The sequence below is a fragment of the Hesperophylax consimilis genome, chromosome 30 (assembly GCF_061612785.1).
Source record: "Hesperophylax consimilis isolate HC1 chromosome 30, BYU_Hcon_1.0, whole genome shotgun sequence".
Taxonomy (NCBI): domain Eukaryota; kingdom Metazoa; phylum Arthropoda; class Insecta; order Trichoptera; family Limnephilidae; genus Hesperophylax; species Hesperophylax consimilis.
Window position 1 is genome coordinate 17,191,523 of NC_142865.1, and position 26,648 is coordinate 17,218,170.

Here is a 26,648-nt window from a genome sequence, read left to right on the forward strand (position 1 = left end):
TTTTTCGTACTGCTCAAAGAGTCAAGTCAATTTATTTATTTAATTCAATTTGTACAATTTTTTATAACATTACAGATTGGGTTTAGGTCGTTATAATTTTACCGTTTATACTATGTATTTGCAGTGCCAAAAACCTTATAGATGCTTTATTATTTTTTTATAATGATAAACTAAGTTTATAAGACAAGGTTTTTTATGCATAGCACAAAGGATAACAAATTATTATAAGCAATAATTAGTCTCCTGAAATATCCATTCAAATTGAAAATATCTCCCGAGTAAAAATAAAAATAAAGTTTGTTGTTTACAGATGAAAAAATATAATAAGCAGTAATTGTTGATTGAAGTACTAGTACATATTGAATTATTTGGCATGTTGGAAATAAGCAGATGTGGCTCAGTGGTCCAGCACACCTGACCGGAAATCAGAAGGCGTGGGTTCAATTCCCGTCGGCGGCATTTATTTTTACTCTGGAGATATTTTCAATTTGTATGGATATTTCAGGAGACTAATTATTGCTAATAATAATTTCTTATAAGTGCGTTGTAGGAAATGAAAAACATATTGATCTTTTGATCAACTACATTTAGGAAGAACGTGGCTCTCTCCAAGGGTGAGTTCATGATCAAATTGGCGCGACTCGTTCTGCAGCAAAGGTGGTTATGGCGATGTCCTCGAGAGTGAGACTCTGGTACAAATAAATTTATTTGAGCCAGAATCTCATTGTTAGATATGTAACCGTTTAGTAAAAGAAAGAAATATTTAATCAGAACAATATCTCTGTGTCTCTAAGGAGTGGTAATTGGTCATGACCATAATATAAATAGGGTTCCATCATAACTCAACACAGTGATTATTCAACACACATTTAAAAAGTGATTTAAAGTCTTTTTTTTTTTTATAGTGAATACCTCACAAGAGTCCCAACTGCTCCCGTCTGGAGCCAGTGAGACTATGGCATCCCCAATTGGGGGATGTTGTGAGGCTGAAGGTAAGTGGGGAAGGGAAAGAGGAAGGTAGGGAAGTACCTGGCTATTCAGATCTAGTCACTAAACACGGCTAAAGCCATTTGGAGCAACGTTTCAATTCTGAATGGTTGTCTTACACCAGGGCGATACTGGTAGTATCTTCCACTCTGGAACGTGCCGCAAATATACTATATATTATTTTAATGAATTAATTGTGAAATAACACAAATTAATCAAATAAAATTTATTTGCGCACGCCGGGTTCGAACCCGCGACCTTCGGAATGGCAGTCCAATGCGTTACCACTGGACTATGCCGGCCGTCAAAATTTTTTTTTTTTTAACCTAACCTAACCTAACCTACTTAACCCAGTTAAAAAAGTTTTTGTTTTATCACTTTCCATGACTTTATATAACTTTTTAAAAATGTGATGAATTATCATTTTGATGATTTATCCGGTCGCCTATAAATAGATGGGTATAGCCAGGGATAATATCCGTAAATTTCTTTTGAACAACGAGCCAATTGAACGGGAGCCGTGAGCTCAGAGAGTATGAGCAATGAGAATACTTTGCTCCCTCGCTACGGCTCCCAGCTCCCAACGTAAACTTATGAATGATCGAACGAATGTTGGTACTCTTGTACCACGAGGAAAATAAGATGCTAGTTAATTAGTAGGTGTAGGTACATATGTCCAAGTCCAGATATCGGACTGTCAGACACCATTCTCGTCTTTGAGTATGTAATAACAATTAATACGTGGATAATTTTAATGGTGCTATTTTATAAAATATCTCCTGATGAAAAAGATTAACTGCTCAATTGAGCTCGCGTATGTTTTATCGGGAGTCGTATGAATATGGCTCACTAAAAAATGCTAGCTCAATTGTGTTGTCCATGAACGACTCATCGCTACTTGAGTGACGATCGGTCGACACGAGGAATGCCCATAAATCTCTTACATGACCCCACCGAGAGACAGCCTGAGTTCTCACTGCCTCGTAAACTATGATTCCACAGCCTGTGTGCCTACGTTATGCATAGGTGGTACCTTTAGGTCCACAGGGCAACACCTGATGCCCAAGGCTGTCCAAACTGTACTAGTTCAAGAGAGAGGTCGTATGTGACATCATCATTTCAGTATCTTCTGTCTTTTTCCTTTTCTTACAATATGTATATGGAAAAAGGAAAAATACGATCGTTGATGACATGCACACAAGCTCCTTCTCTGGGAATACTTTACCCTTTCGTCTTTATTTTTATTTTGTTTTATTTGGAAAACCAACAGTTATTATATTTTATAATGTATAGCGACATAAGTAATGTAAAATACAACCAATAATAGGTTTCCACTGATGTATCTTGATTATTATTAGTCTTGTACACTATGGAATTATGCAGCGTAGGAAATAGCGAGTTTATGCTTTTTGGGCTTAGGCTAAATTATAACTAAATGTTTACATTACATCTAAGGCGATGCACTACGTCGTGTAAAATTTTGTATCGAGCCGCTAACAATAACACCCTTTGTGTAGATGGCGATAAGGTTTAAATTCCCGCTTAAGACCACCCGCCTGTTTTGATTTATGCAAGAAAAAAACATCGCCAAAAAGAGGCTTTTATATTATTTTGCAGACGTTCAGGCACAAATATTTCAATGTTTTATGATAATTTTATAAATAACTTGTTTTGCCACATCAGATGTAATAAAATCATAACCGAAAATAATTTCGTTAGTAGGAGATTTTGAACTTTTGAGCAGTTTTTATAGGCTTGATACATTATTTTTTCTGGGCTTGAACTTGCTTGAAAAAGACTTGATTGTGCATTTCTACGCATCGTCTTAAAATAATCTTTTTGTTTCAGATACGGTTCCAGAGATGGCTACATACAATTTGATGATTTCTTGATGTGCGCCGTCCGCCTTAAAACTATGATAGGTAAGTCCAGGCAACTGACGTACGTTTATTCGCGAGCGCTCTATGTGATTTAAAACTCACGTTAAAATTATAAAAGACAGTCGTTCATTGCGGTTTTGTCGTTACCTGGTAAACCATGATGTGATGATTATGCTTTCGAATACTATAAGAGGCTATTTGATTGTTGGCAAATGTTGTTAACGTCAAGTAAAATATATTGCAAGTAACTGTTTAATTTTATATGATCTTCACAAACGATTATGATAAAAAAAGGTTTGAAGCTATGATATCACATTTTGTCAATAGATGTTGAGCAGCGTCCTCGTGTGGAGTCCGGAAGCCTCCAGTCAGTTTGTAAGGCTGATCGGCTTGTGTAGGCTTCTTTCGTATCACGACAAGGATTGGCTTGCCGTTGAGATAGATGGAGGTTCGCTTCTCATTAAAAACACTTGTGTTTTTGTTGATATGTTTAATATGTTACACAGAAGAGGGTAGACATTAAACCGAGAGAGAGAAGCGAGAGTTGGATGATACTGGTAATGTAAAATTCAATGCTAATCAGAATCAAAACAAAAGATCTCGATCACAACAAACTATATAAAACAAAACACTAATATTTGACGTGAATACAGACACAAGATATTATAGATGCGAAATTAATGACAATATTACACTATGACGTGCCATAGACAAAAAGATTTAATATAAAAGGTGGCACAGACAGAAAAAGATAATGTAAAAGGCTCTACACATCGAGATTATAAAATGAAAAAGTGAAAGAGTTTAGGCTTGAATAAAGTTAAATAAAAAAGGACAATCACAAGATACGACACGCAACATACTCCCGGCTTTGACAAACTAAGTTTGTTAACAAAATCATAATGAAGTCGATGAAAGTAAAGTTCACTGTGGAGAATGTCACTGGAGAGTCATTGCATAAATTTCACTGGAGAAAGTTTTTAGAGGAATTCACTGGAGAAGTTATTGTAGGAAAGTCACTAAGGTGACAGAGATGATGATGATGCTGATGACGATGATTATGTTGTCTGGTCAACGGGTAGTAGACAGAGCCGGTTGACAGCCCTTGTTACTGTCGATTTAGAGGTAGGGACAGTAGCTGCTCGTGTGATGCCATCAGTGCCAGGGTGTAGTGTCAGAATGCGACCAAGAGCCCACTTGGTAGGAGGTAAGTTATCCTCAAAGAGCAGTACCAAGGAGCCTGGTTGCAGCACGTCTGGGGTTTTGGTCCTCCATTTAGCTCGTTCCTGCAAGAGAGTGAGATACTCCTTAGACCACCTTTGCCAAAAATGTTGAACGAGCTGAGTGGTTCGTTCAAATCTAGAGAGCCTTCCAGAATTCGTAGCGGTCAGGTCCAGTTGAGGTGCAGCAACCAAAGATTCGCCAATGAGGAAGTGACCCGGGGTGAGAGGAGTGAGGTCAGATGGATCGGTGGAAAGGGGGGTGAGCGGACGAGAATTGAGGCATGCCTCGACCTGCGTTAAGACAGTATACAGCTCCTCAAAAGTCAATGACAAGTTACGGAGAACTCTAGTCAAATGATGCTTGGCTGACTTCACTGCGCTTTCCCATAATCCGCCAAAATGAGGAGATCTAGCTGGAATAAAGTGCCATTGAATAGAATGAGAACCGAAAAAATCCGAAAATTCATTCTGAGTCGAAGAGTTCTGCAAAAAAGAGGTTAAGGACTTGAGATCATTTGAAGCTCCTGCAAAATTCCCAGCATTGTCTGAGTAGATATGAGCACATTTTCCACGTCGTGCGATAAAGCGATTGAAACATTTGAGGAAACCCGTAGTAGATAAATCCGTAGCAAGCTCAAGATGAACTGCCTTGGTAGAAAAGCACACAAAGATACACAAATAAACCTTGAGAGTTGTTTTACTACGAATATTTCCAGATTTAATGTAATAAGGTCCTGCGTAATCAACACCACACGTAAGAAACGGGCGTGTTGGTTGCAGTCTAGACTGCGGTTGGTTCCCCATTAATGGTTGAATTGTTGTAGGTTTTGACCTGAAACAAACTATACATTTACGAAGAACACTGCGTATGGTGCGTCTTCCACAGAGTGGCCAAAATTGTAAACGAATGGATGCGAGTAACGCTTGCGGTCCAGCATGTAATAATTGACGATGGAAATGATTTATGATTAGGCTAGTAAACTGGTGATTGGAAGGTAAAACTACAGGATGTTTTTGATTATAGGTGAGGTTTGCATTTGATAGACGTCCGCCAACGCGCAGTACGTTCTGCGAGTCTAAAAATGGGTTCAATGAGAGAAGTTTACTATTTGACAAAAGACATTTTGATTTTGACTGTAATGCCTTTATATCTGATGCAAAGCATTGCCTTTGAACTATTTTAACAAGCGTTGTCATTGCAGTAGTTAGTTCAAGTACAGTTAGTGTGGTTGTTTGAGATTCAAACTTGCGGAGAGCATTAGTTTTGAAACGAATACAATAAGCTACTACTCTTTGCAATTTATGTAAAGTAGAATAACGATCAAAGATGTCAGTGTTATGTATTTGTGTTATGAATGCTTGAGTAGTGGTTTTCTGTTCCGGAAGTTCTGGTGAATCTGGGATGACGGTAGTTGGCCAATGTGTCTCATTTTGAGATAGCCATAGAGCACCATTCCACCAGAGGTTGCAAGATGCAAGATCCATTGGAGAAACGCCTCTAGATATGAGATCAGCAGGGTTTAGTTTGGTTGAAACATGTCTCCATTGTCCATGAGAGGTTGTGTCTTGAATCTCCGATACACGATTGGCGACAAAGGTTTTCCATCGTGCGGGCGATGCGGCGATCCACGCGAGAGTTATCGTAGAATCGCACCAGTAAGAGGTGGATCCTTGAAATGTTAATGAGTCTGTTACTTTCTTCATGAGTTGAGATAATAAAAGAGCTCCTGATAGTTCTAATCTAGGCAAGGAGATTTTTTTCAGAGGCGCCACTCTTGAGCGAGCGCATAGCAATCTGCAGATCCAGATGCCGTTTTCGAATGTCCGTATGTAAATACATGCTCCATATGCGCGTTCTGATGAATCGCAGAATCCGTGTAATTCAGAATATTCCTTAATTGTAGGTACATGTCTAGGTATAGATATTAGATTAATGTCTTTCAACTGATGTTGAAAGTTGAGCCATGAAGTTTGAATATGACTTGGAACGTCTGAATCCCAGTCAATTTTTAATTGCCATAAATCCTGGATGAATAATTTTGCAGTGATATTTATTGGAGCAATTAGACCGAGAGGGTCGAATAGTTTTGCGATTTGTGACAAAAGATTTCTTTTAGTTATAGATGAATTTACAGATGACGTAGCAGGTTGATATCTAAGTGTATCCAGAGTAGAATTCCAACTCAGACCGAGTGTTTTGGAGGTTTCAGATTTTCCCAGTAATGTCGAATCGACAGACTGATTGAGGGATTTTTCGTCTGCGATGAGATTGTCGTCATTGGATTTCCATTTTCGTAGATTCATACATGCAGAACTTAATATAGAATTTATACTATACTTGAGTTTTAGCGTTGTCTCAAAATCATTACTTCCTGTAAGGAGATCGTCGACGTAAAAGTCATGTAGGATGCGCTGACTTGCGTCTGGCGACGATTCTTGTGAATCCAGTGCTAGTTGCCGTAGACATCTTGTCGCTAAATACGGAGCAGATGCCGTACCGTACGTAACTGTGTTGAGTCTGAAATGAGACAATTTGTTTGAAGATGGGTTTGACCAAACAATTCTTTGTAAATCACGATGTTTGGGAGTTATTAGGATCTGACGGTACATTTTTTCTATGTCCGCAGATATTACATATCTGTAAGTTCTGAAACGTAGGATTATTGAAAGGAGATCATCTTGAACGGTCGGTCCAACCATGAGGATGTCATTTAGAGAGAGCCCTGAGGAGGTTTTCGCAGATCCATCAAACACGACCCTCAGTTTGGTGGTTTCGCTGGATTCACGTAGAATAGAATGGTGAGGTAAGTAGAAATGATGGTTAGAGGATGAAGTGTTGTCCTTAATAGATATTTCAGACATATGGTTTTGGTGAATATATTCATTCATGAATTCAGAGTATTGCAATTGTAGTGGAGGTGAGAGTTTCCGTTCAACGGAGAGCCATCGTTTTGTAGCTGTGTTTAGCGAAGAACCCAAGTCTTGTGGGTTTCCCTTGAGCGGAAGCTCCACGATGAATCTACCATCTTCATTTCTGTAATGTGTGTCAATGAAGTGTGATTCGACAGCCTTTTCTTCCAAGGACTGAGGTGGATGAGAAAGGTTTTCTTCCATATGCCAGAATTTAGTCATGAGATCATGAAGGGCATTGTTGTCTTTAATGGAAAATAAAGAAATACCTTCGTCAGCTGGTGTGTCGGTGTGTGTAATTACCCAGCCGAAAGCGGTTTGTTGAAGTTGCATTCCTGAGATGTTTGTTCGCCTTTGTTCTAGGCAACTCCAGAACATGTCGCAGCCAAGAAGGATGTCGATTGATGCAGGTTCATGATAGGTTGGGTCTGCTAGCTTCATGTGAGATGGGAGCGTAGCTGTTGCGTTGCTGGTGATTTTGTGTACTGGAATGTTTGGAGTAATTTCATTTAAACAGATGCAAGATAATTGTTTTACAAAACGCTTTTTATATTGTGAAGCAATGGTTATATTAGTTTTGAAATTACTGTTGAATGATGCGCCGGTTATTCCAGTAATTGGGCTATCTGACTTTATTAGCTGAACACCTAGATGCGTAGCTAATTTTGTGGTAATGAAGTTGCTTTGACTGCCAGAATCGAGTAAAGCTCTGGCCTGGATGAAATGTCCTTGCGCATTCTTCACATTGAGAATAACAGTAGATAGTAAGGCATGAGATTCGTTCGCCATGGATGTAGCGGAGATGATTGGACCTTGTTCAGATTCAGTTTGAACTTCTTTGTGAAACAGAGTGTGATGTTTTTTGTTACATGTTTTGCAACGGAATTTGCTTTGACATTGTTCATAAGAATGACCCTTTCCTAGACAGTTGTAACATAATTTAAAAGTCTTAGATGCATTTATTCTGTCTTGAAGAGTCATTTTCTGAAGTTTAGGACATTGATAGATAGTATGATTTTCAGAACAGACATTGCAACAATAATTTGGAGATGTTACAAAAGTGAAATTTGGTTTTTTGCTATTAATGTTATCAGATTTATGAGCTGTTGCAGATGACTTTGGAATAGATTGAAGCATAATAGATTTATCAGTTAAAAACTTTATGAATGTTTCCATAGAATGAACGTAAGTATTTGGTTCAGGAATGGGAATTCGTTCCCACTCGCGAGATGTTATTGGATCAAGTTTTTTTGATAAATGATGAATTAGTAAGGCATCCCAATGTTCTGTAGGTAGGTTTAAATTTTTCAAAGCCCGTAAATTAATTAAAATTTGATCTAAAAAGGCTTGAATTTCTTTGGAAGATTCAAATTTAATGTTTGCAATATTGTATATAGCTTGGATGTGGTTTTGAATTATTAAGCGTTTATTTGCGTATCGATCTGTTAATAAATTCCATGCAATTTGATAATTATTTGATGAGATTTCCAGAGATGTTAATAATTTGGAAGCGTTTCCGGTTAAGCACGATTTAAGATAGTGAAATTTCTGAATTGCAGATAATTCCTGGTTTGTTTCAATTAATGATTGAAAAGATTCTTCGAAACAAGTCCACTCAGAGAATGTTCCGGAGAAAGTAGGTAGTCTCAAAATTGGTAATTGAATTTTGGAATTTATATTTAATTGTGATTGATGTGAATTAAGTTTGGAATCGCTCGTCAGACGCGATTTTGCTTCGGAGATGGCCTTGAAATACATTGTTTCAAAGCGATCGGTTTCATCATCCGAATCGAAATTCAAACTTTCATCACACATACTGATTTTAAGTTGAATTTCCATGAATAAGTCATGCAAAGGTTCGATTTTTGCCAATCGGACTTGGATGATTGACGGATCCGTTTGGTCTTCATCTAACAATGACTGAAACTTCGTTATCAGCCCTTTGATCTGACCTCTTCTGGCTATGAAAGCCTTCAGGTTGTCCGCCATTGTCAGATGACTAGAGATCCGTGCCTGTTATGATTGAGAAACAGCAAAGTATTAACACAGTAAGGAGGGAAAGTTGAAAGGATTGACTTAATTTGGTGCTTGCTGTGATGATTGCTGATTTCTCCTGTGGTGGCTTGGGTGATGATTGCTGGTGCAATCCGGCTCGAAGGACCATGAGCAGCGTCCTCGTGTGGAGTCCGGAAGCCTCCAGTCAGTTTGTAAGGCTGATCGGCTTGTGTAGGCTTCTTTCGTATCACGACAAGGATTGGCTTGCCGTTGAGATAGATGGAGGTTCGCTTCTCATTAAAAACACTTGTGTTTTTGTTGATATGTTTAATATGTTACACAGAAGAGGGTAGACATTAAACCGAGAGAGAGAAGCGAGAGTTGGATGATACTGGTAATGTAAAATTCAATGCTAATCAGAATCAAAACAAAAGATCTCGATCACAACAAACTATATAAAACAAAACACTAATATTTGACGTGAATACAGACACAAGATATTATAGATGCGAAATTAATGACAATATTACACTATGACGTGCCATAGACAAAAAGATTTAATATAAAAGGTGGCACAGACAGAAAAACATAATGTAAAAGGCTCTACACATCGAGATTATAAAATGAAAAAGTGAAAGAGTTTAGGCTTGAATAAAGTTAAATAAAAAAGGACAATCACAAGATACGACACGCAACAGATGTCTCTATTCTCATTTTTATTTATCAATAGTAATTCAAAAGATAGTTAATAGATGTCTCTATCCTCATTTTAATTTATCAATAGAGTGATAGTAAGTACTATCTCTTCTACCATTTGGAAACATTTCCTATTTATGATACGAAATCAAATTTGTTATCTTCTAATTTCAAGGCGTCCCTCTGTATTATTTTTATATCGGAATTAATGGATCATAGACAACAAAATTGATATACTAAACCATTAGGGAAAGGGGAACGAACCAAATTGTCCCTTTCTGTAATTTTTCAATTAATGAATCTGATAGTATACAGGCAGATCGAATTGTAATGTCACTATTTAGTCCTCGAAAATAAAATCTGTTGACTGACTAGTCTTCTTTGCAATGGTGTGGTCTACTTTACAATTGCTTTCTGCGTGAAAAACTTAACTACAAATCCCAAATTGGGTGCAAAACAACAAAATTTTGTACTTTTTTCCGATATTCAATATTTTTTACAGTCACTTTTAAGAATGAGTTTTTAATTTTTAGCGTCGCCACGCTAGGTGGTTCGGTTAAAAATGAACATTCAGATCATTTGCAGAAAAGTCCCACAATGGACTGCACTTCAAACGGTTCCCTTACTTTAGCAAACTTTACTTTTCTGCGCAGGGTCTGGTTTTTTCAATATGCGCCATCGGCAGACAAAGTACGACTGATGTCGTAGTTGAAGTCTATCAGTTTGGTGGATGTCGATGGATTGGTTAATAAAAGTGATTGACCTGTGTATTTAACAGTATTGTTAACGAAACTATTTAACCCTTAACTATGGACGTGAAATAAAAATCACACTCCCATGGACGTCGGGTCACACAGAACCCTTCATAAAATTCTTCTAATTTTCATACCTGGACCAATCTGACTTTAGCAAAGAGTTTATATGTATAAAGTATTTATAAATAAATGATCGAGTAGTAAAAATAATGAACTTTTATTCATATTTTAATAATTATCTCCAAATTTAACAAACTTAGTCAGATTTCAGTCTTAATTCACTTGAGATCATATTAACCGGTCAGCAACGTAAGCAGATATACACGATAAAATAACGATAGCAGTCAAGTACAATAAGCGTGTTTACACGTCAACGCGTGTGTTTCCACAAAAATCGTCATAACTCCGTTATTCTTCTAGTGACATCCCTAAAACAAAAAGTAGAATATTCGTATTGAATGAAGCTTCACATCTCTATTCAAAGTTATCCATAGAAACCCGTAAAAAGACCTACTCAGTGGAAGCAAATTTTACCCGCCAAATCGTAAAACGACGCCAAGAAAGCCGTTTGACGTGCCGACCCGCCTCGCAAGTTTAATTATTTTTTAAAAAATATATTTTGTATGAAATGGTCAAAAAGTGAAGTGACAGAATTGTTTGTTGTACATTTGTACGATGAAATAAGTGTTTTTTTTTTACATTATCCGTGATTTTAGTATCGTTTTTACATAAAACATTACAGGTGAGTCATTTTTACAATTTTTTCATGTTTCCATTCTAAATTTAAATATTTACAAATGTTAATATTTATTTATGATACAACAATTTGAAAGCCTATTTTGTAACCTTTCTAAAACAGTTTTTACTATTCGGCTCCATTCAGTAATGTTTCATTTATAGAGCTTTGATTGTGAGGCGGTAATAACACAACGTTTTCGTGAAATTGACATTTCAGTAAAGACATCTTAGCTTCAAGTTCGCGAAAAGTCGGAGGGGTTAAGGCTCCTTAATTATACTAGGTATCACATAAATCAAAACCAGTAATTTTTCCTAGCTAATAAAGAAAACAGTAACAAAAACTCATAAAAAAAACTTCTGAAAGAAATTCAATTCAATTCAATTAGTTTATTCCTTTAAAAACATTACAAAATTACATTTTATTTCGTTTTTAAGTACATTTTTAAAATGGTATTACATAATAAGTAAACGGTGTATAAACTATACCAGCATCAATAGAGCTTGCCTTTTAAAGGCAGCTTCACCGATGCTAAATATGTCGATATCCGAGTTAATTCTGTTCAACAGCAAGACTGCTCTCCCCACCGGCATGACCATTGGCAAGTTGGTCCTGCAGGCCGGGAGATAAAACAGTCTATGCTGTCGGTGACGGAGATAACCATCAGGAACATAGAGACTAATACTCTCCATGATAGTCGGATTTACTAACCATCCACGAATCAGTTTGAAGAAGTGTGATACAATATGCACATCTCTTCTGACCCGTAGATGGTTCATACCGAGCATGCCCAAGAGAAAGTCAGTAGGATAGAGCCACGGGTAGTAGCCATACTCCCTCAGGTAGAGGAATCTCAGAAATTTCTTCTGCACTCTCTCCAACATAAGGGAATACTTCACCTGATGTGGGCTCCAAACCACCGACCCACTCTCAAGCCTACTCCTAACCAACGCAATGTATAGCACTTGGAGAACCCGGGTGTCTCTAAAATTCATCGCAGTGCGTAGGACGAAGCCCAGCATTTTCAGTGAAGCACTACACGTCATTTCGATATGAGTATGAAATGTCAGCCTACTATCAAACATGATGCCAAGATCTTTCATAGTGGAGACACGTTTTAAACTTCGGGCATTCATGGTATACCGGTAAAACCAAGTATGACGTGCCCTTGTGAAAGAAAGAATGAAACATTTAGAAACATTGAATTCGATCCGATTCCGTTTACTCCAGTCAACAATTCTATTAATGTCCGATTGGAGTCGAATGCAGTCTTCTAAAGTTTTAATTTCCAAGAATAGTTTTAGGTCATCAGCAAAAAGAAGTGACCTGGAATGCAGAATATTTTCTGTAATATCGTTAATAAAAATTAGAAAGAGGAGCGGTCCTAAATTAGAGCCCTGTGGAACGCCTGAGAGTACAAGGAATAATTTTGACATGAATATTCCATGAGATACAAATTGCTTTCTTCCAGTAAAATAGCTTGCAAAGAATATGAGAAACCGTAAAGAAAAACCTATAGTTGACAATTTATTCAATAATATGTCATGGTTTACGGTATCAAATGCCTTCGAGAAATCATTATATGAGCAATCTACTTGGTAGCCCTTATCTAAAGATTTGGAAACATAATCTGTGAGTACCAGTAGGTTAGTATCTGTTGATCGACCTTTTCTAAACCCATGCTGTTCCGATATTAAGAAAGGCTCTACTTGAAACAGCACATGTTTATGAATTATCGATTCGAATAACTTAGCCGGGGCGGAAAGTATTGCCACTGGCCTGAAATTTTCGACAGATGTCTTTGATCCACTTTTGAAAATGGGACAAATTTTTGAGACTTTCCAGGAATCAGGAAATACACCAGTATCTAAAGATAGGTTGAATATAAAACTTAGTGGCATTTTTAAAAATTCAAGACATCCTTTTAAAAAAAATACTGGAAGAAAGTCTGGCCCAAGTGAATGTGTATGCTTCATGTTATTAATTGAAGATTTAACATCTGATTCGTCTATATGACTTATATCAATGTTTTGGGCTCCCTTCACATTCATCTTGGAAGCAGAAATGGGATTTGGTAATGGAGGCTCGTTACTGTACACTGATTGGAAATGAGTTGCAAATGCATTGGCTACATCCGCTCCTCTAACTTCCCGATCACCATGCATCATGATGTCTGTTATACCACCATCTTTGCGCAGTGATTTTACGTAGTCCCAAAATGCCTTGGGATCATGCTTGATATCACTCTCTATCACGAAATAAAATAAAAATTCTGACAAGGTTCAAACTTATGTAAAATTACTGGCACTCGGAACCAAAGACAAACTGGCTGTCTACAAGCAATACTTTACCATATATCACAGCTGATGTAATGTATGTCCGCCATTTTGTTTTCAAAATCTAAACAAATTAAAAATGATTATAATATTAAAATGTAAGAGAATTATAGTAGGCGGGTCACATAGACCCGAGTACATTTGTATGGAAATTATAGTCAGCGGGTCTCACAGACCCTGATCAAATTTTAAATGATTATTACTCACATGATAAGTGCCGGACGACGCAACTTTCTCTCTCCTTGGTCCAAACACAACTAAAACTGAAGCTAATGAGACGGGGAAGGTGTTTATTCCGAGAAATTGAAGAAGGGGCTGGGCCTCTGAGACCCGGCGTCCACAGTTAAAGGTTAATTAACTTTAAGATGGAGCTTTTTTGGTACTGTAGTACTTAATTATCAAATGGGACGCATTGATCTTTGATCTAAGATATTGCAAGTTTGATTCTCGCTGAGAATTTTTGTTGAATTATTATCATCTACCAGCACATATAGGCGTTTTTGTGTTCCACTCGTGAAGCTGGACCATTATGTTGTATTTATATGATTTCAGATTTTCACGTCCAAAAGTATCGATGTGATTCATTTTTGGATTATTATTCCGTGTTGCGCTTCCAACTTTTTTAGCCAACGTTTCGGATAGCGATACAGTATCCATGTCACGGCAGATGATGATGACGGACATTATATCGCTGTCCGAAACGTTGGCTAAAGTAGTAGGAAGTGCAACACGGCATAAAAACCCAAAAATAATCACATCGATCCCTTTGACCGTAACATCTGAAATATATAATAAAATAAAAATATAAATAAAAATTTAAATATATAATAAAATATATAATATAATGTATTTTTAGCAATTTTTTTATTATGTATAATTTTATCTATAGTTTTCTTAACAATGTAGCATCTAATGCACTTTTTAAAGGCACATGTTCGATTCATGCCTATTGTAAAGTAATATATGAATAATTTGGGTCATCAGTGTGGTTCCTTTTGAAAGATAGACAATATCAGTTTGGTCTGTTATCAATATTATGAATATTTACAAATATAACAAAATATTTTTACTAATGCCTTCCGAATATAGCCAAAAACGAACCGCTGGAGAACTTGGAGAGAGACATGCCGCTCTTCGACTCCTGAGCCCCCGCACACCGCCTGGGCAGCCCCACATAGGGCCCCCGACCTCTCACAGGCCCCTGAAGTACATAGTACCCCCCTTTACAAGGATACCATCACATTATGTATATCGCTATAAGTGCACTGGTGTGGTCTTAACACAAAACATTTCAGTCCTATGTTAAACTGTAAATTTATCCAAAATTGCAATAGATGGGCAAGTTTCAATTGCACGGAAGCAGTATAACTATGCAATCCCCGTATGGAGAGGTTAATGGATGGTTGGGAATTATCTAGATATTCGGGCGCCCCGTTTGATAGATTCTTATATTACCAAACGGATTGCAATCTTGTTCTACCGGCATTTCAATGGAAGATATTCCGAGGAACTAACGTCATTGATTCCCTTCCTCACCGGGAAACACGCCAAACGCGCCCCCAAGGTTGGCATTTGTGACATGAAAATGGGTTGTTACTACAATTTGTTTTTGAGTCCACCATATTTGCCGGCTTCTGTATTTCCTCCCTCCTACAACATGGGTCTCGTTAAGACCCGTGTTCACTCCTTCCTTTTCTCAAAAAGACCCTCCTCACAGCATTCTCAAAATGACAAAGACCCAAATTATTTTCCTCAAGGCCTCTCTTGTAGAGTTAATGTAAACGTTTAATTTACGACTGAAATGTTTTGCTAAAATCATAATATCGTTGCAAAATGTATTTTAAGATCATGAAAAATCATTAAAGTATATTTGTGCTTCGATAATCAATTAAATTCAGGATGCCTTTTAAATAATTTAAAACAATTCAAATTAAAAGGCAACCTAAATTTTATTTGTAACTACTACTAACCATAGACGTAATCTCTTTTTAGACAGGAAAATCTTGTGGATGAAAAAAGAACCATAGAGCAGGGAATCCCCTAATAAAAATACCATAAATATTTTTTACTAATATATATTTTTTGTATTTTCAGACAGTTTTCACGGGAGTACCGATGCGAGATCATCAACACATGCAACCTTTACGCTGGAGGATTGGCTGCGAAGGACGGTGTACTCGTAAACTGCATATATATGTATTAAAATATGTTATTATTTTGTTTTGTAATAATCACACAATATGCCACACTGCAGAAGACTTGCATTTAAGGTGTTGATTGAGAAAATGATTTGAATTTAAAATTTTCTCGTTTATAACGACTTTGCAATAATTGCCGTAAACTGACCATTTTTTTTTTTAGTGATACACTCAGTATCGCCGTAGTGAAATTGCTCCCAACTGTCTGTGAAGTCAGGCATCTCCAATTAGGGTATGTTGTGAGGCTGAGAAGGAGAAGGAGTAGAGGAAGGTTGGAAAGTACCTGGCCATTCAGATCTGGTCATTAAACCATTTCTGACAACTTTTAGATTCTGAATTATTGAAAGACCACAAATCGTAATCGAAATGTTGCTTGAAATAGTGTTTTGTGACCAAATCTGAATAGCTAGGCACATCATCGCAATCTTCCTCCTTCCCCTTCAGTCTAGCAACATACTAAAAAAAAACAACTTTAGAAACTATTGTTATAAAATTTATAAAATTATTTTAAAATCTAACATGACTTGTTAAAAAAACATTTTTTACTCAAATCGAAACGCCAATCAATCCCAAACTACCAATTAAAGTCTTTTACAGTGTTATATCTTGTGTAATTAAATATGAAGAATTGTGTTCAAATGTTATACATATTAACAATAATAAAAAAAAAATCATTTTGATAAATTCAGTGTCCAATTAAAGATTTTTTTTAATATCGTAATTGATTTAATTAAAAAAAAATTTTTACCTTTTTTCTGTTTTGCTATTAGCCAATATCATTGGACAGGTCGACATTAAATCGACAAAATTACACATTTGAGTCAAATTAGTATCACTTTGAATAAGAAAATAAAATGGATTTATTTTAAAAAATCACAAATATTTTTTAGTGTAATGATCAAATTAATGTGTACCGACTATTAACACATTTCTGGCAGGTATTTTTTGTGCTGGCGCTATACGCTGTCTTCGGGCGAAAATAAAGGTCCTGCGCGAATTTCTTTAATTTGTTTTAAATCGCCATATGTAAAATATTTTTATGAAAATTTCTTATCTCAGCATACCCAAGCTATAAAAGTACTAAACGAAATCGAATATTATTTGAAATGCCGTTTATTATGTCCCCCTATCGGTATTTGCCCATACCGGCTTTCTTTCAATACGCCCGACATCTCTCACTCGCTTGCACATAGGAGTTGAGTGGGTGCGAAACAGAGATATAGATTCAAATCAGGTTTTACAGTTATAAAAACCCTCATTCCAAGAATTGAATTATTACAATTACAAATAATATACTATCCTCTTCTTGAAATACTGATGTAAAAAAAAGCCACGAAGATAAATATAAAAAGAAGACTTGCATTGCAATTTGATAATTATGTACATATAGTTGGGACCTTTACAAAGAGATTGGTATATAATATTCATATAAAAACATTGAATAATTCCGTCTTTTCTGCCGTTAAGCATCAATCGACCAAACCGGTAGAACTACCTTTCCCGGCCGAAGTGTGTTAACATTATTAAAGATGTCGCAAATTGTACCCTTTTAAACAATATTTTTTTGTCTTTCTCTTCTATTAGATCTTTTCAATGTTTCGCGTGAAGTACAAGTCATTCTGTACAATTAACTGCAGTAATGATTGAGCAACAAACCTTTCTCCGCTGTTCTATACTCTATCTGCTTATGATATTATCAAAAACATTAGTTTCATCATGACAAAATAAGCATTTAAAATAAAAAATAAAATAATATTTTACTTCTCTTTAAGTTGTTAATTTAAAAAATTCATAAAATTGTAAAAAAAAACTTTGGTTTTCATGTAAAAAACCATCAGTTTTGCTACAAAACCATTAAAATATTTCATGTTGCTACTAAATTATTAAGTGTGGCATAATGGTATAAATTCATGCATTTCAGCATAAAACCATTAATTTTGGTGTAAATTTTCGAATTTCATAAAAATATATATACATACAGCACATTAACTGTGCTATAAATTGAAATTTTTTACATGAAAACCATTTATATTGGTATAATTTTTTGCATTTCGTCATAAAACCATCCATTTTGGTGTAAATTTATGAATTTCAAATTAAAAACACATTGACTGCTATGAATTCATCTTTTTAAAAACTTAAATGCATTAATATTGATATAAATTCTTACATTTCGTAAAAAAAAACCCATTAATATTGGTGCAAAATCCTGCATTTCATGATAAAATCATTAATTTTTAAACTAAAGTAAATCTCAGTCTTAATTTATTGATTTATTATTTTATATTTGTAAGTTTGTAGGTCAACTGTTATCTATTTTTCTTTCCATCTTGTTTAACAGTGAGTTGACTGTATTCACAGAAATACATATATGTACGAACTCTTTCTGGGACCACAATAGACCCAGATTGAAGTTAATAAAGGATATAAGCTATTTTCGCATTATTATTATTATTATCATAGATTTTTTAAAATATTTATTTAAATATTCAATTATATCTATCACTTCCCTAGAAAATAAGAACAATACATATTTATACTATTGTAATCATATGATATTAAATATAAACAAATATATTTTATTACATTGTAAGCTCATATATAACTATATACAGTGCCTCGTAATGTATAATATAATCTATTTAGCTAGCTGTCCTGAATATTATAATTTTTAAAATATTCATAGTTTTTTTACTATTTAAATTTTTAAATCCAATTTTGCATATGCATTCAATTTTTTAACAGAAAAATAATATGTTAATTGCTAAAAATATTTGTATGTATTATTATTGTTGTGAATTTCATCTTTCTTTGTATGTGTCTAGTGAACTCTTTCGTCAATAAAAACTGAGCGAAAATCATTTATTTTTCAACTTAATATTTAATCATTTATGAATGAATCTTAAGTGAAGGATTAGTTAACGTTTACTCAATTTCAATAGATATAAAAAATAAAACTCAGACCTCACTTTGACAATTCGATACTAAACTGAGATTAATACATAAAAATAAATGGCTTAACTTTAAGTGTGTCTCTGAGCGAAAATTACGCTCAGTCACTTTCAGTTCATAAACTGAAATTACATAATTGAACTACATTTAAACCTAGCAATCGCTGAGTTTAATTGGCGAAAGCGGACGTGAGTATTTTGTCAATTTTGAAATGTGTATTAAATTATATAATTTTGAATGTGCGTATGTATTTAAGCTAATTTACGTTTACAATACCATTAATTCCTAAAAGCGGATACAGTTGTTGCAATTCTTGCTTCATTAAATATGGTCTTGGTGTAAACCATTAATTTTGGCATAAAACCATTAATTTTGGTGGAAAACCATTAATTTTGGCATAAAACCATTAATTTTGGTGTAAAACCATTAAAATTTTGAGGTTGAATTGTTTCAAACTCCATCACATTGGATGATCATCAAATCATTTGACAGCTTGAATTTTTCGACATTTGAACCGTCCCTGTTAAATGACCCGTTTTTCTCGTCCCGTTTCAACTATTGATCAAATTGTGATCACCTGTTCAGCATAACTGTAGTGCTGTTATTATATCTAGCTTAACACAATTTGATCAAAATACAAACGGACCAATCAAGTGTAAAAAATTACAATATTGCTGATTTTCGATTTTAGAAACACCCGAGTTTAGTGTCCTAAGAGGCATGCAGAGAAAATAAAGATACCACACATTGCAGTCCGAATCACTTGTTGTCCCAATCTTGTTAAAAATACTTAAAACGAAACAAAATTTCCTACGTTAAATACTTAAATTAATTTTAAAAAAGAAAAACTGAGTGAAAAAAAGCATTTTATAAGATCTGAAAATAATGTTTAAATAAATAATAATATATTAATTAATAAGTGTCTCCTACGTCCAAAATTTAGTCAACGAAATTAAGAAACTGCAGTTATTGAGTTAGTCAACTAAGGTTGTGTTGTTTCAATCTCTGTCAATCTTTTTTGACGAGATTTCAAACAATCCAACCTAAGACAAAAATTATATTTTTTCATTTTTTCGTCTAATCTCACTTGACGTATTTACTTGGTCCTGATGTTTTGTTATTATTTTTTCATTGATTTAACCTGTTGAAGGCCAGAGCATAAAACAGAAAAATTTTAGTGGAACCTAATGGTAGGTATACATTTGCGAACAGAAAGGCGAGCCTAGTCTTGAATTACGGGAAAAGAAAGAAGCAAATGTATTTATACCATAATGTTTTATTAGCCTGTTTCTCAAGCATTAAGGTCAAAATAGCATCGCAAATTATTCTAAAAAGGATCATACTAGAATTCTTGCATGTTTTCCAGAGGCCCATTGGGGTTCTACTGGTTAAATAATATTATTTTACTTGAATCTGCACAAAAATTATATTAGAAATAAATTTTGAATACTATTAACATTAATATAGGCTATTTTAAAACTTAAAAAAATATATATTACACTCTGTTTAAGATATTAACAAATTGTGTTGTGAGAATTGTCATTATTTTGGTATCTGTTTAAAATCTTATTTGAAAAATAAATGTTTATTAAATAAACAAATGTCTTTAATTTATTAAAGTCCTCAGGCCATATTTTGACAGAAGGTCGAAGGATTTTCGCTTTGCGATAAAATCCAAATAAATACAATATTTTTTAATGTATTCGAAAACTGCAAACTGTTTTTGAATGATGATGAACTACGCTTTCAAAATTTATTATTAGAAATAAAAACATAATATTTTATATATTAAAATTTCGATTGCAAAAAATAAATTAAAATTACTCGTTTTACGTTTTTTGTAACTAAAATTACTGATTATGAAAAAATATATAAAAAAACACGCATTTTATTAGAAAAATGTATTACAAATGCTAACATTTGGTTTTATAAAGGTGCACTTTTAATTCTTCTGTGTTTGACTTTTAGATTTGAATATAAAGCGTTGTGTTTTCTCTTTCTAACACCATTTAGATCATATTTCTCACCATGGCAGTAAGGGAGATACAACAATTTTGATGAGACCTTATGATTTGTTTCCAAAAGTGAACAAATTAGCCTGAGTAATCTATATTTAATCGGAATGGTTTGGTAGGTAATCTGGAAAGTTCGAAGCAGATGGCATTAGTGTAGTCGGCAGTTATTTGCATGACGTGAAACCTGTATAATACCCGGTTTAAAAGGGTAACCTACGTTTTGATCGTAAGCAAAAATAATGTAATTATCATTTGATGGTAAGCGTATTTGATCATAAACTATACAGGGTGTATCGGCACGTACCCGACAAACTTTGACCAGCTTTTCCTTAGCACATTTGGAGTAAAAAATGTTATGGGCACTTTGCTGTCCGGTAACATTTTTTTTCAATTAAAATCGAAAAATGATTAAAAAATCCACACTCCGTCACTGTCATTGGCATTGTTTCTCGTGTTCAACAGCTGTTATTAGCAAGTGTGTCAAAAAGTGTGTTCGCTCTTTCATACACACTAAATAATAATAGCTAAAAATGAGACGAATGTGTCATGCCATTTCGTTGTGATCGTAAAAGCGCGCTAATGTAGGTACATGCGTATATTATTCAACGAAACTCGAATAAAATATTGCCAGGTGGGTTTTCAAACTTTGACAAAGGATAAAACAGTGGTGACATGTGGTGAAAATATGAATAGTAAATTTTTTATTAAAAAAAAATGTTACCGGACAGCAAAGTGCCCATAACATTTTTTACTCCAAATGTGCTAAGGAATAGCTGGTTAAAGTTTGTCGGGTACGTGCCGATACACCCTGTATATCTACCATGCTAGGTATAAAAGTATAAGTAAAATAATATTATTTAGAATTTTTCAATCGATGGGACAATATCTTCACGTGATATTGTCCCGTAAAAAATCTCAAAAACTTATTTCAATTAAAATTACGCATTTGTTACCACAATAAAAGTAAATTTTAAATCGTTCTCCTGAAGGTTGTTGTTTATGACTTGTACTCTTACTTAGCATGATATATATTATCTCATAAAATAAATGAATATATGTAAATTATATTTATTTTAACATGACACACGGTCATTATTATTTGCTTATTATTTTCCACTTACATTATTTTGCTTATGATCATTTTACTTACAATCGTTTTGTTTATCATTTTGTAAACAATCATTTTGCACTTAATTACAAAATATCGACTATACTATACTATCTATACATATAATATGCATGTATTATGTATATAAACCTTCCGGAAAAAATTTTCTAAATGATAGTGAAAACTCTATCAAAATCCGTTAGGTAATTTAGAAGAACTAAGCGCACAAACAGACAGATGCAGATAGCCACTTTATTTTATACTATTTAGAGATGCAGTGGGATTTTTTGTTTATTTTTTCTTGTTTATGATTAACGTTTTTTCCCACAGCAGATAAGAGAGACAAGATGTATGAACTTTGACATAATTTGTGATTGATAATGATATCAAATGCTTGTGTACGGTCATTCCTATAATAATATTACTACACGGGTGTGAAGAAATTGAACAAATTTTGGAATATTGTGAGTACCATGTTTTTATGCTGAAGTAATAATAGCACTCTTTATCTTATTAAATACATCTAATATGATATAAATGTCTGTCCTACGGGTAGGAAGATTCACTCCTCAGTCAAACCATAAGATGATCTTTTTTTTCTTTGAAATTGGCTATTGGCCGGCCCAAGAGATGGTGCAACTTGGTTGAAACTTGAACGTAGATGTATTATATTTCAAAAATACTTACAGGTTTTTTTTACAGGCTATTTTTTTAAACCTATTTACAATCTTCAATTTACACTTATTGCATGTTTGGATTTCTGACCTAGAACCAATGTCAAATCTTCATAGGTATCTTATTCGAATTACGCAAACTATGAAAATTCGCCTGTGGATTTGAGTCTTGTTTTGCTTGAGCATTTCTGTTTTCTTAAATAGTTAATGACCCCCGCATAAACTACTAAATTCTTGTAAAAATATTACCGAATGTAACATAAAATCGAAAATCTAATCTGTATGTCAATCTGTTATTTTTTTCCTCCTTATAATGAGGATTGTAATATTATGTATAATACTAGCAGAAGTTCCTGGCATTGCCCGGGCTTTAAGCTGTTCATTATAAGCTACTAGCAGAAGTTCCCGGCATTGCCCGGGCTTTAAGTTGTTCATTATAAGCTACTAGCAGAAGTTCCCGGCATTGCCCGGGCTTTAAGCTGTTCATTATAAGCTACTAGCAGAAGAACCGGCATTGCCCGGGTTTTAAGCTGTTCATTATAAGCTACTAGCAGAAGAACCGGCATTGCCCGGGCTTTAAGCTGTTTATTATAAGCTACTAGCAGAAGTTCCCAGCATTGCCCGGGCTTTAAGCTGTTCATTATAAGCTACTAGCAGAAGTTCCCAGCATTGCCCGGGCTTTAAGCTGTTTATTATAAGCTACTAGCAGAAGTTCCCAGCATTGCCCGGGCTTTAAGCTGTTCATTATAAGCTACTAGCAGAAGTTCCCAGCATTGCCCGGGCTTTATAACCTAGTAGGAGAAGTTCCCAAAAGCTACTAGCAGAAGTGTTTTTTTTAAATCAGGTGTAGACAATAATTTTCCTCTTATTTTCAAGTGTGCAAAATTTCATCAAAAAGTATCAAAATTCTGCATTATGGGATGGCAAAAAGGGAAAGGGGTGGTTTTTAGAAATGTAGTGTTACCTTTCTCATGTTTTGAAGGTCAAGTGTTCAAAATTTCATCAATCTTGGAAAAAAATTGTTGATTTAAGTACTGTAGAAGTTTGCCCACTTGAAGCTCTAAGTGGTATACCTTTCGCAAAAGTTTTCTATAATTTTTTTCTTTCCAGATTTCAAAAATGGGGGCAATTCGCTACATTTTTCTCTTAATCTGCCTCACGGCCTCAGCCCTTGCGGACAGTTGCCAAACTCTGCAGCTCATTAAAATAAAGGGGGAACCTTATCTCTTAAAGAGCCTGTTTATTACTGATAAGCTCGTTGATACGCCACAAGCCATCATGACCAGCGAAGGAGAAATTCTTTATAACACCATTAAATATAGCTACTCTGTGAAGAATTCTAAAGAAGAAAAATTAAAATTCCATGTCCCAATGAAGACAAGGAAGTCGTACGTCTATCCTTCTGGAGAAGACGTGTTTATACAAGACGGAAAAATTCTACTTGCTCGAGGAAGCAGAGACAAAACCGTTCGTCTACATACAAAAGTAGACTATCACGCTCACAATCTCGCTGTGGATTCTGAAGAAAACCGGTTATTTTTCCTCGTCTTTCCGCTAGCTAAACTAAACGTGCCGATCTTAGGAAAAGTCTACGTATACGACGTAAGAGATGCTAAGAACGAAGTCGGAGGCATGACTCCCCTATCTGAAATCACCGGGTTAGGACACAACGTTACCGCATTAGCCGTGGACCGTCGAAGCGGAAATATCATAATATCTGTAACTGACATAAACCCAGACGGACAACACTTCTGGTCGTTTAAAGAACTGGATAAAATCGACAAGTCACCACCGAGGAAGGAAGATTCTAAAGGTTTTAATAAGCTAGCGTTGGAATCAGCCATCAAGCAAGCTTCGAAACAAATAATTCTTCTTTACGAAGAAGCCGTGATGGGAGGAAATACAAAAGTAGCGGAAAATCCTGTCAACAAAGTGTTGGAATGCAAAGATATACTGGAAAAATCAGAAGAAAATTTAAATAAGTCCATTTCAACATTGTCCACAATTCGCAGTATTACGGAAACCGTAAAACAGTCAATAAGTTCCATATTGAGGAAAGACGTCTCTCAAAATGTCATTGATAGTTTTAAGAAAGTTTTTGAACATCTGGACGATCTTGTTACTGCTACAAACCCTTTGACCGAGATTGCAAAAGAGGAAAATATCGATGTTCGTTTTCAAAAAGCCGAATAATAATCGGACAAAAAATTCTAATCGTCTTATCTTCTATGTTACCAAAAGACAAAAGAATTAAATTAAATAAAACAGATGATTTTTATGCAGTTATTGTTTTTTTTTTTGAAAAATCTACAACAGTATTGTGAATGAGGATATTCAAAAATAATAATAAACAACTTTAAGAAAGGGAAGCTTGATGGTTTGAATATGAAGAAAGAAGTGTTGGAAGAATATATGATGCAAAAGTAAATTAAAGAAGTATGTAAAACAATATGGCATGCTTGAGTCGGGTCATGTACAGAATGTGTAGTGATCAAATGCTTGAGTCGGGTCATGTACAGAATGTGTAGTGATCAAATGCTTGAGTCGGGTCATGTACAGAATGTGTAGTGATCAAATGCTTGAGTCGGGTCATGTACAGAATGTGTAGTGATCAAATGCTTGAGTCGGGTCATGTACAGAATGTGTAGTGATCAAATGCTTGAGTCGGGTCATGTAAAGAATGTGTAGTGATCAAATGCTTGAGTCGGGTCATGTAAAGAATGTGTAGTGATCAAATGCTTGAGTCGGGTCATGTACAGAATGTGTAGTGATCAAATGCTTGAGTCGGGTCATGTAAAGAATGTGTAGTGATCAAATGCTTGAGTCGGGTCATGTACAGAATGTGTAGTGATCAAATGCTTGAGTCGGGTCATGTACAGAATGTGTAGTGATCAAATGCTTGAGTCGGGTCATGTACAGAATGTGTAGTGATCAAATGCTTGAGTCGGGTCATGTACAGAATGTGTAGTGATCAAATGCTTGAGTCGGGTCATGTAAAGAATGTGTAATGATCAAATGCTTGAGTCGGGTCATCTACAGAATGTGTAGTGATCAAATGCTTGAGTCGGGTCATGTACAGAATGTGTAGTGATCAAATGCTTGAGTCGGGTCATGTACAGAATGTGTAGTGATCAAATGCTTGAGTCGGGTCATGTACAGAATGTGTAGTGATCAAATGCTTGAGTTGGGTCATGTAAAGAATGTGTAGTGATCAAATGCTTGAGCCGAGTCATCTAAAGAATGTGTAATGATCAAATGCTTGAGTCGGGTCATGTAAAGAATGTGTAATGATCAAATGCTTGAGTCGGGTCATCTACAGAATGTGTAGTGATCAAATGCTTGAGTCGGGTCATGTACAGAATGTGTAGTGATCAAATGCTTGAGTTGGGTCATGTAAAGAATGTGTAGTGATCAAATGCTTGAGCCGGGTCATCTAAAGAATGTGTTATGATCAAATGCTTGAGTCGGGTCATGTAAAGAATGTGTAATGATCAAATGCTTGAGTCGGGTCATCTACAGAATGTGTAGTGATCAAATGCTTGAGTCGGGTCATGTACAGAATGTGTAGTGATCAAATGCTTGAGTCGGGTCATGTACAGAATGTGTAGTGATCAAATGCTTGAGTCGGGTCATGTACAGAATGTGTAGTGATCAAATGCTTGAGTCGGGTCATGTACAGAATGTGTAGTGATCAAATGCTTGAGTTGGGTCATGTACAGAATGTGTAGTGATCAAATGCTTGAGTCGGGTCATGTAAAGAATGTGTAATGATCAAATGCTTGAGTCAGGTCATGTAAAGAATGTGTAATGATCAAATGCTTGAGTCGGGTCATCTACAGAATGTGTAGTGATCAAATGCTTGAGTCGGGTCATGTACAGAATGTGTAGTGATCAAATGCTTGAGTCGGGTCATGTACAGAATGTGTAGTGATCAAATGCTTGAGTCGGGTCATGTACAGAATGTGTAGTGATCAAATGCTTGAGTTGGGTCATGTAAAGAATGTGTAGTGATCAAATGCTTGAGCCGGGTCATCTAAAGAATGTGTAATGATCAAATGCTTGAGTCGGGTCATGTAAAGAATGTGTAATGATCAAATGCTTGAGTCGGGTCATCTACAGAATGTGTAGTGATCAAATGCTTGAGTCGGGTCATGTACAGAATGTGTAGTGATAGAATGCTTGA

General features: G+C 35.2%; 2 protein-coding genes across 5 annotated transcripts in view; both read left to right on the plus strand.

Annotated features, from left to right (window-relative positions):
* Positions 1-18,414, plus strand: part of CalpA (calpain A) — a 148,729-nt gene extending 130,315 nt beyond the window's left edge. For 3 of the 4 annotated variants that reach the window (XM_089649501.1, XM_089649503.1, XM_089649502.1), the window contains 2 exons: positions 2,836-2,909; positions 15,613-18,414. In XM_089649501.1, the coding sequence (XP_089505627.1) occupies positions 2,836-2,909; positions 15,613-15,701 (163 nt within the window). In that variant the 3' untranslated portion in view covers positions 15,702-18,414. Of the gene's footprint in view, positions 1-2,835; positions 2,910-14,607; positions 14,725-15,612 lie in introns of all 4 variants that reach the window. The other variant, XR_016305126.1, reaches the window with a different exon arrangement.
* A 3,747-nt stretch (positions 18,415-22,161) lies between these two features.
* Positions 22,162-24,743, plus strand: LOC149409701 (uncharacterized). Its single transcript, XM_089649511.1, has 2 exons — positions 22,162-22,255; positions 23,576-24,743. The coding sequence occupies exon 2, from the start codon at positions 23,585-23,587 to the stop codon at positions 24,656-24,658; it is 1,074 nt and encodes a 357-aa protein (XP_089505637.1). The 5' UTR covers positions 22,162-22,255; positions 23,576-23,584; the 3' UTR covers positions 24,659-24,743.
* The last annotated feature ends 1,905 nt before the right edge of the window (positions 24,744-26,648 follow it).